This window comes from Trachymyrmex cornetzi, unplaced genomic scaffold, assembly GCF_001594075.2.
Source record: "Trachymyrmex cornetzi isolate Tcor2-1 unplaced genomic scaffold, Tcor1.1 scaffold195, whole genome shotgun sequence".
Lineage (NCBI taxonomy): Eukaryota > Metazoa > Arthropoda > Insecta > Hymenoptera > Formicidae > Trachymyrmex > Trachymyrmex cornetzi.
In genome coordinates, this window is record NW_017296580.1 from 546,968 (window position 1) to 561,414 (window position 14,447).

At 36.9% G+C, this 14,447-nt stretch overlaps 1 protein-coding gene across 3 annotated transcripts in view; it reads right to left on the bottom strand.

Annotated features, from left to right (window-relative positions):
- Positions 1-14,447, bottom strand: part of LOC108759590 (MDS1 and EVI1 complex locus protein EVI1) — an 84,374-nt gene that overhangs the window by 25,484 nt on the left and 44,443 nt on the right. For 2 of the 3 annotated variants that reach the window (XM_018505096.1, XM_018505094.1), the window contains exons 1-3: positions 11,960-12,619; positions 6,715-7,074; positions 6,141-6,337 (exon numbers count right to left, since the gene is read on the bottom strand). In XM_018505096.1, coding sequence (XP_018360598.1) covers positions 6,141-6,337; positions 6,715-7,074; positions 11,960-12,008 — 606 coding nt within the window. In that variant the 5' untranslated portion in view covers positions 12,009-12,619. Of the gene's footprint in view, positions 1-6,140; positions 6,338-6,714; positions 7,075-11,959; positions 12,620-14,447 lie in introns of those variants that run through there. The other variant, XM_018505095.1, reaches the window with a different exon arrangement.

Sequence of the window (14,447 nt, forward strand, 5' to 3'; positions counted from 1 at the left end):
ACCATACTTTATAGACGAAAAGAATTCCAAACGTTTATTAATTTTCACTATTGTTACCAAATGCAAAATATTTTACGAAAGGTAACGCATAACTAAACGCAATATGCGATATTAAATATGGGAAACAGAATTAAATGTAAATCAATGTAGGAACGCTGCAGCGTTCACAATTTTCGCCACAGGCTTATTCGAAGTTCGCAACCGAGCGCTGGCTCGATGAACAAGCGAAAGGGCGAACGCCGAAGATTTGTTCGGAGTTAAAGGCAAGTAAATTTAAATGTCAAAATATGCGCTTTAACGACACGGGTCGCACAAAGGATGTATCATATCTTTATTAACATAATACGAGAAGGTGCTCTCCGCGCAAGCAAGGACCTGGCAAAAACCCGTCAATCAAAAACCCGATCCTCGAGAAAAGGGCTAGTTAGCCTGGTCGCCCTTGCATTCGCGCCCTTGCGAAAAAATAACGTATGCGCCATGCAATGCATGCCGCTTTTGTAGAAAAACTTTTTCGGAACTGTTACATTATGTTCCACGAGTCACACTTGGGCACCACCGTCTCACGCGTCGCCGCTCCTGTTTTCTCGCGACATTCACGGGTCAATCTCAGGACCGTACTTCGTCCGGTTTTATTTAAAAAAAAAACAATGTAAAAAATGTATTATACTTTTGTACATCGCGAAATCGTACAAGATACACTTTCATGCGGCATAACTTTTAAATGACCGAATTTCTCATTTCCCTTATTTGCAGTTATCGGAATTTAAATATTTCAGCATAGATAACGATTCATAAAGAAGCATATGTGCCATTAGAATATTATCTCGCAAAATTAAATTAACTTTTAAATTAATAAATGTAATTTGCGACACAGGGTGCCGCAACTACCTATTACATGGTTGTTACGTCTTCTTGACCAGTATATAATATTCGCATAGATGACCGGACGGGGATCCTTTGATATCCTGGCGTGTCAGACGTGTGACAGCTCGGACAATACCGGAGATCCCCGCGTCACTGATTGTCACTTGTTTCTTGCCATTTCTCTTTCTCTCTTCGATTTCGGCCACTGCGATTCCGCGCAGGTTCTCTTCACAGTTCGCCGTTCGACGCCTCTTTCTCCTATTTCAAATTCAAATACGGGAAATCGCAAGGCGGACCGTAACCCTACGCCTTGAGAACTAGCGAACGCGAAATCCCACTGACCATTCGGGTATCGATTTGAAATACTTAATGCGAAACCCTGGATGCAAGCGAAAAGTGATCACGTTGCACTTACGTGCACTAAGGAAGTTAATATGAACGAGGATCGGCCTTCGACGAGGATATAGAAGAAGGTGGTGAAGGAAGGGGAAAGTGGAAGAGCATAATGTTCCTCATTGTCGAATCACTTCCGGGGCTTGACCTCCAGTAACGCCCTAAAGACCAGTTCGCATGGACAATGTCTGCGAATAATAGACACCGATGTGTTCTATTGTACGCTTGAAACGGCGGACGCGCGGATTGTCTAAAATACCTACTTCAGGATGGACCAACAATTTAATAATGTCGACAATGCGATCTATATCGATGTTCCACTCACGCTTTCAAGGAATATTATAAAGGAAACATATATCTTCGATGCTGCGATTTCATGAATTTCGATAAGGAATGAAAGAGCAAATCTCATCAGTCTGATAATAAACGTGAAAGAATATCGATATAAACAAATTTGTCGTTTTTACTTTCATAAAAATTAACTGCACAGATTTTCTATATATTTATTTTTTTTTTAATCTCTTCTAATATTATATTAAGTAACTAAAAATTATAGTATAGATATGTATATTGATTTTGAATGTGTTTGAATTATATCAATATGACAACATCATATATCGCGCATCAACCACGGAATGAAACTTGTGCGGTTGACGATGGCACGTTACATCGAGGATCACCATTAATATAATTTGTCAGTTGCATACGTCGCTAACAGCGAAATTTTCCGACCGATTTGCCGAAAAAGTGCCCCGTATGGGCGACGAGGCGCGTGCGGCTGCTTCAACATGAAAAACAAGCGGTACTCTGGTCCTCCTTTTCTCCCACGTGGTTGCTTCGAAAGGCAAACGGTCTCCAATCCGAGTCAAGAGACCTCGAGAGGGGTTGCCGGTAACCGCGTGGAAAAAAAAACGCCGTTGGTTTCAATATGTAGACGAAGAAAAGTAAGAACGAAAATGTTGAAAAGAGAGAATATACGAGAGTAGCTGCGAAGAAGTAAGAGAATCTCGTGAACTTAAATTTGATGTTTCACATGAATGATTCTTAATGTAACATACAAAAAACTTTTTTATGTTTTAATCCATAATATACAATAAGAATTTGATAAGAGATTCATTATCTCAAACACGATTAGCAATTATAAATAAACAATTATAAATAAATATAGATAATAATCCTCGATGTATTTCTACGATATATTTTATGCTCTGAAGAAAGTTAAAAAATGAAGCGTAACATGTAAGCGAAGACTTTAAATGTATTAAATCAATTTTTTTGATTATATTAATTTATTTTTGCGCATAAATTTTTGCACCCAACTTTCTTTTTCTTATTATTATAATTTAACAACATTAATTCCATTATTAATTTAATTAATTATGATTAAAATCACACATAATAATAATTCACGTAGCACTTAATAGTATGATATACTTAATAGTATGAAAATATTTCCCTCTCTTTCGCCTCTAACTTAGTATCTATAATAAATAAAATTTTAAATATGACTTATTTGTCTATATAAAACATTGTTTCACACGTCTTATATAAAACATATTCTGCAGTTTGTTGCTATAAATGCATTGATTCCTGTTAAAATTTATGCGCGCTTCATTTACTGTACTTTATTAAAAAAATTAATTTTTACACATTCAGAAAAATTATACATTTTTCAAGCATGCTTAAAAATAAATCCCAAAAACATCAATCACATGCAAAACATATAATTCAGAGGAAGTAACTTATTTTCTATTTTTTTATCCCTTGCAAAATTAAAGGGGTTGGTATATTATGTCAATATTGTCATTGTAGACTACAACGACGACGATAATGATGACGATCATGAAAGTAACTACTGCGAGGACAAAACTGTATATGCCCCTTTTATTTCTTTCAGTTTTCACTCTTTACTAAAATTTCTAAGAGAAATGACATCTCCATTTTTCTTCGTTATGTCTTCCTCTCGCTCCTTTCATTCGCGCCCGCTGTCTGATATTTCGCGTTGATCATTTAACTCGGGTTCTCGAAATCATTCGGCAAATTGGAACCGGCCCTCACGCGAGGGGTCTCTCGGCCGAATGAACTTAAGCCTTAGATTGGTTTAGTCGCCACGCAAGCACGCCGCAGGTCGGTTGCCCTGCGGATCACGCGTCACCGAACAGAATACACCGGGAAAGGAGCGAATCCCGATCACCTCCCCTCCTTTTTTCCATCTTTTTTCCTCTTATACTTTATCTCACCCTTTTTGAAAGATTGGGAAAATGAGGTAGAAATTTCGTGGCAGGTGATGTAATGGTGATACCTAAACTACCGACACAAGCAATTCGGATCCCGACAATAATTCGAGACCCCCGTAAAGGTGACTGTTACGTTCTCTTTCGCAAATTCTGAAGTTACACATGCAATAAAATAACATGAAAATATTATCGCCTAAAAATAAAATTTTCTCTTAATTGTCTTTTTTATGGAAATCCGCAAATATTGCGACACACTTCAGAAATTAATAATTAAAATAAATGATAAATTTTTTCTCTTGAAAATTAGAAAATTACTTCTTAATATCCAGCATTATTTTACTATTTTGATTATTAATTGATCTCAGATTAATGTGTATATGTTTCTCAGAAAATTAATGTTTTCAGATTGACTGGAAAATTAATTCAGAGCGATTATCCTTAATCCGACAATCCCATAAAAACTTCCTGATCTTCCGCGGTATAATTCGGGGTAGATAAACACCGAGGAAATTTGGGGCGAATTTCGGTTTCGAGGTTCTTATTCTCCCTTCGTTGGTCTCGCGTCTCGAGAACTTTAGTCCGTTTCCTGTAGGATGTGAGAAAAGGATTAGGATCGGGAAATAACGTGCGAATCGACCGAAAGGGAACTTTTTTGCTTCACCGGATTCTGAAAAAGGTTCGTGAGATCCCAAGGCTTCGACATTGTCGTAGAAATTCGATCATAAGGTGTATCCTATTGCTATGATTTTAATATTTTTATATTGAGGCTTTTAAGCAAAGTCTTTTTTGTGATAAAGTATTTTTATAATTTATGCAATAAAATTGGCATATTAAAAAAAAATATATTAATTACTAGATATGTTAAATTTTAGTGTTATTCTCTCTAAAAATTCGATAAAAAATCTGAATAATTTTGAAAACTTTCTATCAGCTCGCATCTCAGTTTGTACGACATTCAGAATAAATAGATCGACATGAGAAATCGCGGCTGACTCTCTCTCGCGATGTTTTCCCTCTCGCGCGCTTGTACGTTTACGCGCGTGGGGTTGATAGATCGGCTCGACGAAACGAAGGGGTAGTTTGGCTTTAATCGATCCTGTAATCGCCAGTCCGACAGTTGGCCCCGGCTGCCTTTTTGTCGGCAGTTAGATGGATGGTGTCATTTACATTTTGTCAGTGCGACATGCGCTAACGCCGCCGCTATCATATCTATCACACCCTTTGAATCAGTACGCGATCAGTTTCCTACCGTTCAAATTTGGAAATCTTTTCTGGCGCGCAAATGTGATGCAAATGTCAGTAAATTTCTAAAGTTGGAGCCGATCGTGAAAATCACAATCGATTATGTTATCGCGTTAATTTCGTAAAATATTATTATATCGCAATCTAAAAAATTCATTACAAATTAATAACAAATTAATAACATTCTGACAATGAGACAAGTAAATTGCAAATACTCTCATTATGCAAGAGCAGGAATTATCCGTTATTGACGATTTCATGGGCTGACTCCCCGATCCTGACTTCGAACATCGATTTTACGGTCGACTTAGGAATGTGCGGTCCACCGTATGCACTTCCAACAGATTCCATAGGAATCCGAAAATTTCGGAGGAACTGAAAGAGAAAGTTGTCCGGCAAGACGATCCAATTGACAGATCTGTCAACGTGGATGACACCTTCGGCGAACGAGTCGACCAGGTGTCTGCTGTCGAAGCGAGGAGACGGCTCTGTCTATCTGCTCTTCCCTCTTTCTCCTTTACAGTTACCGGCATCTGCCGGATAATACCCGGGATTATAGCAGTAGGATAGAAAACCCACTGACATCGGCTCGGACGCGGAATGAAACATTCCTGCGCCGAACTCGAACCATAAACAGATCGATCATCTTTCAAACGGTTTGACGACAATCTAAAATCGAGATGATATCGAATAAGATTCGCGTGTGAATCCTCGTGTATCAAATATGTAAACGTATGCTATTCATTCGAGAAAGGTCATAAATATTTCAGCGTAAAAGAAGTTAAATTTAATGATTTTACATTAATTATATATAGCATAGCAAAAAAAGGAATTATATACCACATATATTATATAAACATAATATATTAGATATCTATATATTTATATACATATATATGAATCAATAAGTTAATCTTAATATATACCACTTTAATTTTTTTGGGGGTAAAATTAAAGCTATTTATTGACTCAGCTATCATATATGGTGCATATATATAGATAAAATATATCATATAAACATATATATATTTCTTTTTATTTTTACACTCAATATATCTAAGTATTATATAAGAGAGAGAGAGAAAGAGAGAGATTTCTGTTACTTTTTCTATATTGATTCTTCGTACTAAACTAATAAACAAATGCTCTTTTCGTTAGTCAACAAAATTGGAAAAAAAATACCCACAGCGTTGATTGACTCCGATAAAAAGTTCCACAGCATTGGAAGACTATTTCGCAACATTGAGAGTGCAGCAAACATCTTTCGCTTCAAAAGGTCAGTTTGAACTGATCGAGCACCGACCTATTCGCTTTACGATCGCTTCGACTACCTCCACTCAAGAATTCGAAAGCGAGCGAAAACGATAAACACGTACACACCATGAGAAGAAATATATGACTCACCTCCCACGCGTAACGGGGGTTGAAAGGCTCGCTCGCCCATTTGCCGAGGAATGGACCGAATCTCGCGCCACGAGGGATGTCTTTGCGTGCACGAACGTATGGACCCCCGGGTGCCGAACCACCGACTTCGACCTCCGGAACGGGAGACACCCATTCGCGACTCGAATGATCCTTAGGCTCCTGTTTTATCGCATCCTCTACGCAAATAAATGTCAAAGTACATTTATCGAATATTTATCAAGAAAGCATTAGCTCAGAAATAAACGCAAAATATGTAAGCTAATCCAATATAATCTGTCTATTTATTAAATCACTACTCTTTAAAACGTTTAGAGTAAATTGTCACTCCATAAAGAATGAAATTTAAATTTTCACTCTTTAGAGTATGATTCTACTCTAAAGAATTTAGAGAGTAGAAATTTAATTACTACGATAGTTGAGTGTAAGTTGAAAGAATTTTCAAATAGTCGACGGAGGGTTAAATATTTTTCATTTTGTAATCGGCAATGCTGAAATAAGTGTTACGTAAGCATCTCATTTTGAAGATTCTTTTTAACGGAACTGCGAAACTCACGATATTCATTGCTGTAATCCCGCGACCTCGAATATTCTTTTCTGTTCTTCTCATAATCCCAGGACAATTTTCTCTCTTCCTCCCTAGAAGATGGTGACGGTTGAAGTTGCTCCTTTTCATAATTCCGTTGTCGGTCTATCCCTGGCGAGTATCCGCGCTGCTGATAGGAGGTCCGCGATTGTGGATTATACTCCTGCGGAACTTCGCCGGTCTGAAGTAGTTTCAGATCTCTGTAAACGGGATTGTTGCTGCTGCTGTTGCTGCTTGTGCGTGTCGATCCGTTCTCCTCCATTTCTGCGTTCTCGCTGCCACCACCCCCGCCAGTCGCGCCCGATGTCGACTCGCCTTCGTCGCTGCTTCCTGGGAAGAACAAAATAAACCGAGATATGAATCGATAAATCTTAAATAAATACTTAAGAAAATATCGAAGCGATACCTATAAAAAAGATTATCTTATTGTAAATTTAATTGTTTTACTATGATTTTATACTAGTATTTTTTCTACTATAATTTTTGTACCTATACATCTATTTATTTAAAAAAAAATATATATACGCGTGTACACAGAAATTATAGCAAGAAAAAAATACTAAAATCATAATAAAAAATTAAATTAGTAACTCTGACTAAATAATGTCTTCTTAATTCAATAAGGATAAAATTATGTTCTTTAAAACTAATAATCATTGATTTTTCTCTTTCATGACAATATTTATTTAACATGTGTCAATTACTCTAAAGGTTATGTCAAATATTTTTATCAAATTTTCAGTAACTATTATTGGCCATTTACGAAAACTACGTTTATTAAGAACGGTTCGTATATTATAGAACATTGATGAGAGACGACTTTCAGGAAAATGACGTATTGATTGGTCATTTCTGAGAAAGTGGTAGTTAGTTGTTCCCGCGATAAAGTCGCAGTTCGTGATATTAAACGCAAGTACGAGCGTTTTGTTGCAGGAAAGGTCGTGGTTTCGTGTAAACTTTGCGTTTCGATGAAGGTGTCGGAAAATCATGAATGGTTTTGCACGAGAGAGATAAAGTAAATTTATGTTTGCGCTGCTCTCTCTTCCCTTCTCTCTTTACGACTTGACGGAATCCTAGACACACAAGGACAAGTGTCAATTGGAGTATGCGCTATCTGCGGCACGTTTCTTCGTACGCAGCTGCTGCATGCACATAGTGACACCCAAGCCGAGGATGTTTGTCGTGATAAGGATTTTATTGTCCTCTTGTCGGCTGTTTTTGATGCGTCGTGATGTCATACAGTGCAAGATATAGAAGGATAAAGGGGATCTATCCTACATGTATTATTAAATAAATTGCGATTATATTTTGTCGCAAACGCAACTCGTTGCTCTATATAGATAAAAATATATAATAAAAAAAACAATCCGGTACAATATATACGATAATATAATAGTTAAATTAAAGAGAGCATAAATTATACAAGAAATGTTTTTTAAACGCATTTAATTGTGGATAAGCACGCATTCCCAATAAAAGCATCGTTATCTATTCGTGACAATTATATCACGTTCGAAGTGACAAAGAAATATCGTACGAATCTGGTTTTGTTTGTACAACTCGCTTTAGCCGGATACGACGGGCTCTTTTTAACGGCAACCTTATCTTCGAATCGAAAGATATCCACGCGGGTATCGGCTATCTAAAAACAAACTATGAACTTTATGCGCGTCCTCGAGCCAGCCGAGAAACCTGCGAAGATCGAGAGTCCTCTGCAAACAGCGAGAGTTCCGTGTGAATCGGCGACTAAGCAAATGATCGTTTTAGCGACGAGCTGGCAGGTGCATCAAAGAGGAAGACAAATTGTGGAGAGATAGAGAAGAAGGGAAGGAAGCACTATAATTTTATGATCAAAGCTTTCTCACGATTAATTTCAATATTGCAACGGTTCTATTAAATAATTAAGATAAATTTCCGATTTTGTTACACGTCCCCCTCTTAAAAGTTTAAATAGGACATAGAGAAGGCGCAAATATTTCTACACATTAGACTGCATGTATAAAAAGCGGTCCATACTCGTCATACACCACGCAATAAAACGTTAAAAATATCAATTTTACGGTGCCGGCTTCGATTCCATTCTAATCGAGAGAGTAAACAAAGACTTAAGGATCCGTCGACTTATGTCGACGATGCGGGCGAGTCGTAAAAGAAAACGGTGATCCTGCGAGGCAGGCTTGTCGACACGAAGCTCAAAGAGACAGGATGTCTACGAGTGTCGATATCGATGCGTCACAGTTAATGGAAAAAAATAAATCATTTATATAATCCATAGACTTCGATTCCTAAATTATTATTACACTCTTAATAAAAATACCAAAATATTTATCGTATTTAATTAAAAAAACATCTCTATATTTTTAAATTAATGATTTTTTATATTGCAATTGCATTGTTTCTGAATTTAGATATATAATATTGATCTGTTTAGATAAAATTAAAATTGAGTCGAGAAGTAATCATAAAATAAACAACATAGAAGCTTTTTAAAATAAATGTAATGTTCTTTCCTAATTTTTAGGAGTGAAATCTTCAAAAGAGTTGAAATACTGTCACTATTGAAAAAGAGTGAAAAATTTGTACTTTTGAATAAGAGTGACAGATTTTCACTCTTTTTTTTTTAATAATAATATTTCACATGTTTGGAATGGGATTCACTTCAAAAAAGGAGTAAGATTTTTTTTCTTTGGAATAAATCTCATTTAAAAAAAAAGAGTGAAAATCTGCCATTCTCATTCAAGAGTGCAAATTTTTCAATAGTGACAGTATTTTAACTCTTTTGGAGTGAGATTTCACTCCAAAAAATTTAGAGAGTACTACTGGTATTATTATCCAAAATTCAGTCCTAATCGACAGAATAAACACGATTTAGCGGATCTTCGCGTTCATGGTCGGAGATGATCATAAAGAAGAGACCTGATCACGCGAGGGTACCCGGGATATACACTCCAAGTCATCACAGTGAGTAGCCGATATGATACAACAACAATATTTGGAAAACCCTCGAAAGCCAGGGGTCTTTGACTCCTGTGGGATCCAAGTGCCAGAATACTTTCTCCCTTGACAGAGAAGTACGAGTGTACTTGTTGAACCATGCGTGACATTATCCCTGATGATAGCAGCTCGAGAGGCTCTGAAGATGATTAGAACCGCTTTAGCGCGGCTTACACCCTAGACGAATTAATCGTGGGAAGAACCTCTTTTTTTATATTAATTTAGAAATTAATTCCTCTGTAGACGTATACGGAGAACTTTCAATTATATCTACAGCTTTTCTGAAGAATATGGAATTATTAATTTTTATAATAAAATTATTTTTATTAAAAAAGTTTTCTTTTTTAACATCGAAAAGCAATCTCTTTTTATGTTCCTAAAATAAAAGAGTCAGGTTTATTTTATTACAAACTATGAAAAATCTTACAGTGCCATTATGAGTTATTTTATAACCAGTAAATAATAATTAGAATATTATTGGCGATGGCGGATAGGCAGCTAATGAAAATCATTCTATCAGTTGCTATTGTGTGTCACATGATATTTACTGTGAAAATAATAATATATGTTTGCCAATGGCGATGAAGTAGTTAGCGAGTTATAAAGCAAATGACTCTTTTGCATCGCACGAGTCTATTGTGATCGATGATTGATGCGCGTGTGCTATACTTTGTGAATTCGTCTATTGATTACTGGGTAGTTGCATGCACCAAATATATAGGCAGTTAACGTTTCATGATCGAAAGGTTTAACAAACAATCAATCAATGATCGATTAATCTACCCATTAAATAGATACACGAAGCCAAATGTAAACGTCCAAACATTGTCAAGCAAATAGATATTTGATACAAAAAACTAATCAGATAAAATAAAACAAAGTTTATAAAAATCAAAATATACTCTTATACATATATTCTTCTTTGTTAAAAAGTATAGTCATTAAACAGTATTTACTATTACATGTAATAGTCAAAATTAATTTCTTTGTAATTTTACTTATATAATTACATAATTCCTTATTTCGTGGGGTATGTAATACCTTTTATATAAACATAAGCATTTTGAAGTGTCGATCAATTCTCATAAGATATTTAAAAATGATTATTGTTGAGCAAAACAAAATCTAGAGTAATGGATCTCGAGGGGCAGAGAAGCGGGACACGCGCGCGGAGATTACCACGAGGTTCAAGAAACGCAAGTGCGACTTCCGGAAAAGATAATTAAACAAATTGGCGACTAGAGAGATGTCGGAAGAGCGATTGCACCGCGAGTTACGTTCGCACTTGTGCAGACCGCGTTAGCACTGACCGCACAGGACATCCTGGTGATACGGGGATCCTCTAGAGAACAGTGACGTTTTTAATGTACCATGTTATGGAACACGAGGTGGCGAGAGGCAACGCCGGTATTTCCGAAAGCTCCATTGCAGATAGTGCGATTAATGGCCAATCTCGCTGACAGTATCAGATCTCTCTACCATGACGAGCAGATTGGCGATTGGGGTTAATTAAAAAAACGACGTAGTCGGATCCTGTGGCCAGGAGCAGTATCGTGAGACGTCGATAAGATTATCAGCATGTCACAGAATTAGCAGGCCAAGGCAGGCCAAATTGGACAGAAGATCGAATCTGCAGAGTCTGGCTTCCGGACAAGCTGCGGTCAAGCTTCCTTGCCGATATTTGCATGTAACAAACGGAAGGGTACTTTTCGTCAACAAGTCTGTACTTTGTAAGAATATCGAACTCTCATAACGAATATTCGACCGTGTAACGATGTTTACGCTTTAACAGCTGGTTACACTAATTTTATTTAAGATTGATTTAATAATCAACCTTAATAAACAAGAACGGGATAAACAATTACAAAATCAATTTATTTATGTTATGTCAGTTTATGAAAATAGACTAGTGATGAATCTACATAATCGAGTCGATTATCTAAATATCGATTTGATATAAAATTAGAAAATTGACATAAATTTATTTCTGTATTCACGCTAATAAAAAATTATCTTTAATAACATTTTGGATCAAGATTATTTTTACGTCTGTCATTGTTATTTCTACAGATACAAGATATCAAGAACTTAATTGTTTCAATTAATTCGTGCATTTCGCTCTGCGTGTTGGCACAAACCGTAAAAACTCAATTATGTAATCATCGTGGATATTTTTAAATATTGGTCCATCGTCACACACAACGCAATCTGTTTGACTTACCGTTCATCTTGCAATCCACGGCGGACCGAGACAGATCAAGACCGTTCATCGGCAGTTTGTCTCAGATCCGGAATCCTAGATCTTCCAAACGATTCTGGACGAGACGAGGATTCGGATCACTTCCGACACATCGGTATCACAAGAGTTTTCCTTCACGTCATCAACGAGATCACGTCAACATCACGAAAATGACGAGCGACGTCGATGGAAATCCGTCGGCGCGCGGCGGGTCGACTGTCTTCATGATCGAGCGATCGATACTCCGATCAGAACCCGAGGCCACCGGAGGGGTGGATGAGATCGCGGGGGGTAGCCTGCGTAGCGCGAACCTTTCCGGACGAGCGACTGATGGAAGAAACGGACAACGGAAAGAGCGCTGCGCCGTGTCAGCTGGCCCTTGGCGGACTAGAGGATCCAAAATCTGTTGAGAAGAGGATGGCACGACGAGGGTTCTCTTGGGATCCCAGGGACGATTCACGGGGTGTGGCGGGTCGCTTTCAGCGGGACTTCTGGTTGGTTCACGGGCGGAGCCACCCCTATCGCGTCGGGGTCCCCACCAAGGCGACTACAGCATCCCTCGGGAGAGCGAGCGAGAGGAATGTGGTGCTTCGGCGGTGGAGCGTAATGCGACTGTCTGAGAGAATGTCTGAAGAGGGGGTAACAGGGGAGGGGGTAACGTAACGTGACGCTGATAACGAAAGAGATTTCGCGGTAGCTGAATGTCAAAGTCGAAAAAACATGGGATTCTTTCTCAGAAGGTTCAAAAGCCGAGGAATCAATTTTAATAAAGAGAGATGTCTCTGAAGAAGGTGTGTGTGTGTGAACCGCATTTTTTTATTTTTATAAAATTAATTAATGTATTATTAATTAATGTTAATGACTAATTATTAATTTATTTAATTTATAAATGTTACTAATAAACAAGAAATTTAACACGAAATATATATATAATAAATTAAATTAAAACATTCTTTTACTTTATTAGATTATTTGTCAGCTTAAGCTGTACATTACATTAAATTATAAAGAAAAATTTATAGAAAAATGAAATTTAAAAAGAATAAAAAAAGTATATAAAAATTATTATATCATGTATCAATTTTTTAAATGTAAAATAATAATTACAAAAGTATACCTTTACTTTTATAAAAAAAAACTATTTTTAAGTGTATGAAATTTAAATTTTAAGTTTTTATACTATAACAATTTAGATATTAACAAAGATATTTATGCAGTCGGCCATTTAAATCTCTTCCTGCTTTCAAATTTGACGAACACCAAATATGTCGTACTATATTTCCTACAGCAACAGTTTTTCTTACTAACAATTCACGAAAAGGCGCAGAGTAATGCAAGACTTCATTAGTAGTCAGCAGTAAAATGTCAACGCACTAAGATTTTTTATCGCAAAAAATCTCTATCGAAAAGCACTTCTATGAAGACGCAGGAAAGAAAAGACCCCACGCAGAGACGAGGTCAGCGGGACAGCCACCGAAGTCTTTATTGGACAAGGGCGGCCACTTTTTCACTGCGAAAAGTCGCTGTCAAACCTTCCAGTCAATTCTCCATTTTTTCCAACTACACTCCACAATTTGCCGCGATTTGTCCATCGACTCAACTTCAAAGTCAATCGAAAGAGTATAAGAGTATCGGAAACGCCAATCTCGCGTATTGTTGCGCTTCACTTTCTGATGGAAAAAATATCTTTCTGCATGTAACGTCTTAGTTAAGAAAAGAGACTTGAGATTTCCCCAAAAATCGTTACAGTTATAGAAAAACGGTCTAAGCAGACTTTTTCAGTTGCATTCTCATGAATTCAATTTTTTCTGAATTTTTTATTTATAGGTGACCTATAAAAATATTCCACGTAACGAAATCTCGTTTCTTCTTTCATCTCAGAAAATTCAAAATCAAAGACTATATATACATGTAATATAATATCAGAAAAAAGGAAGCAAATACAATATAGAGAAATATAAACTTATATTTTACTAAAATAATTTTATTAAAAATGTATATATCTATATAAAGTAACTCATTTAATTTTTATCTACGTCCTTCTTTTCCATTTTACTACGTACAATCAGTTTCTATTTGCGTTTCTTTCTTTTTTGGGATTGTCATCCTTGACTTTAAGAAACATGAAGATAATCGAGAGTTATTAGTGCACATTTTCCTACCGGTTTATTTCCGAGGCGAGCAAGCACGATGATTTAAATCCTACGCCATAAAATCGGGACGACCGCGGATAAAGCCGCGCAGGAATATATGACGGAGTCGAAAGACGGTGAAACAAATCTTCATTTCTCTAGCCGGCGAAGGCGCACGCGAAAAAAGGAGGCAGTAACGACGATATGACTGTGTTTCGCACCCGGGAAGACATGTGTCGCGTGCAGTTATATCATTCTTTATGGCTGGTAACGCTGGTACCCTTCGTTCATTCGGCGTCGACTTTGTCCTTTGCGCAATATTTGGAAGGGTTTGATTT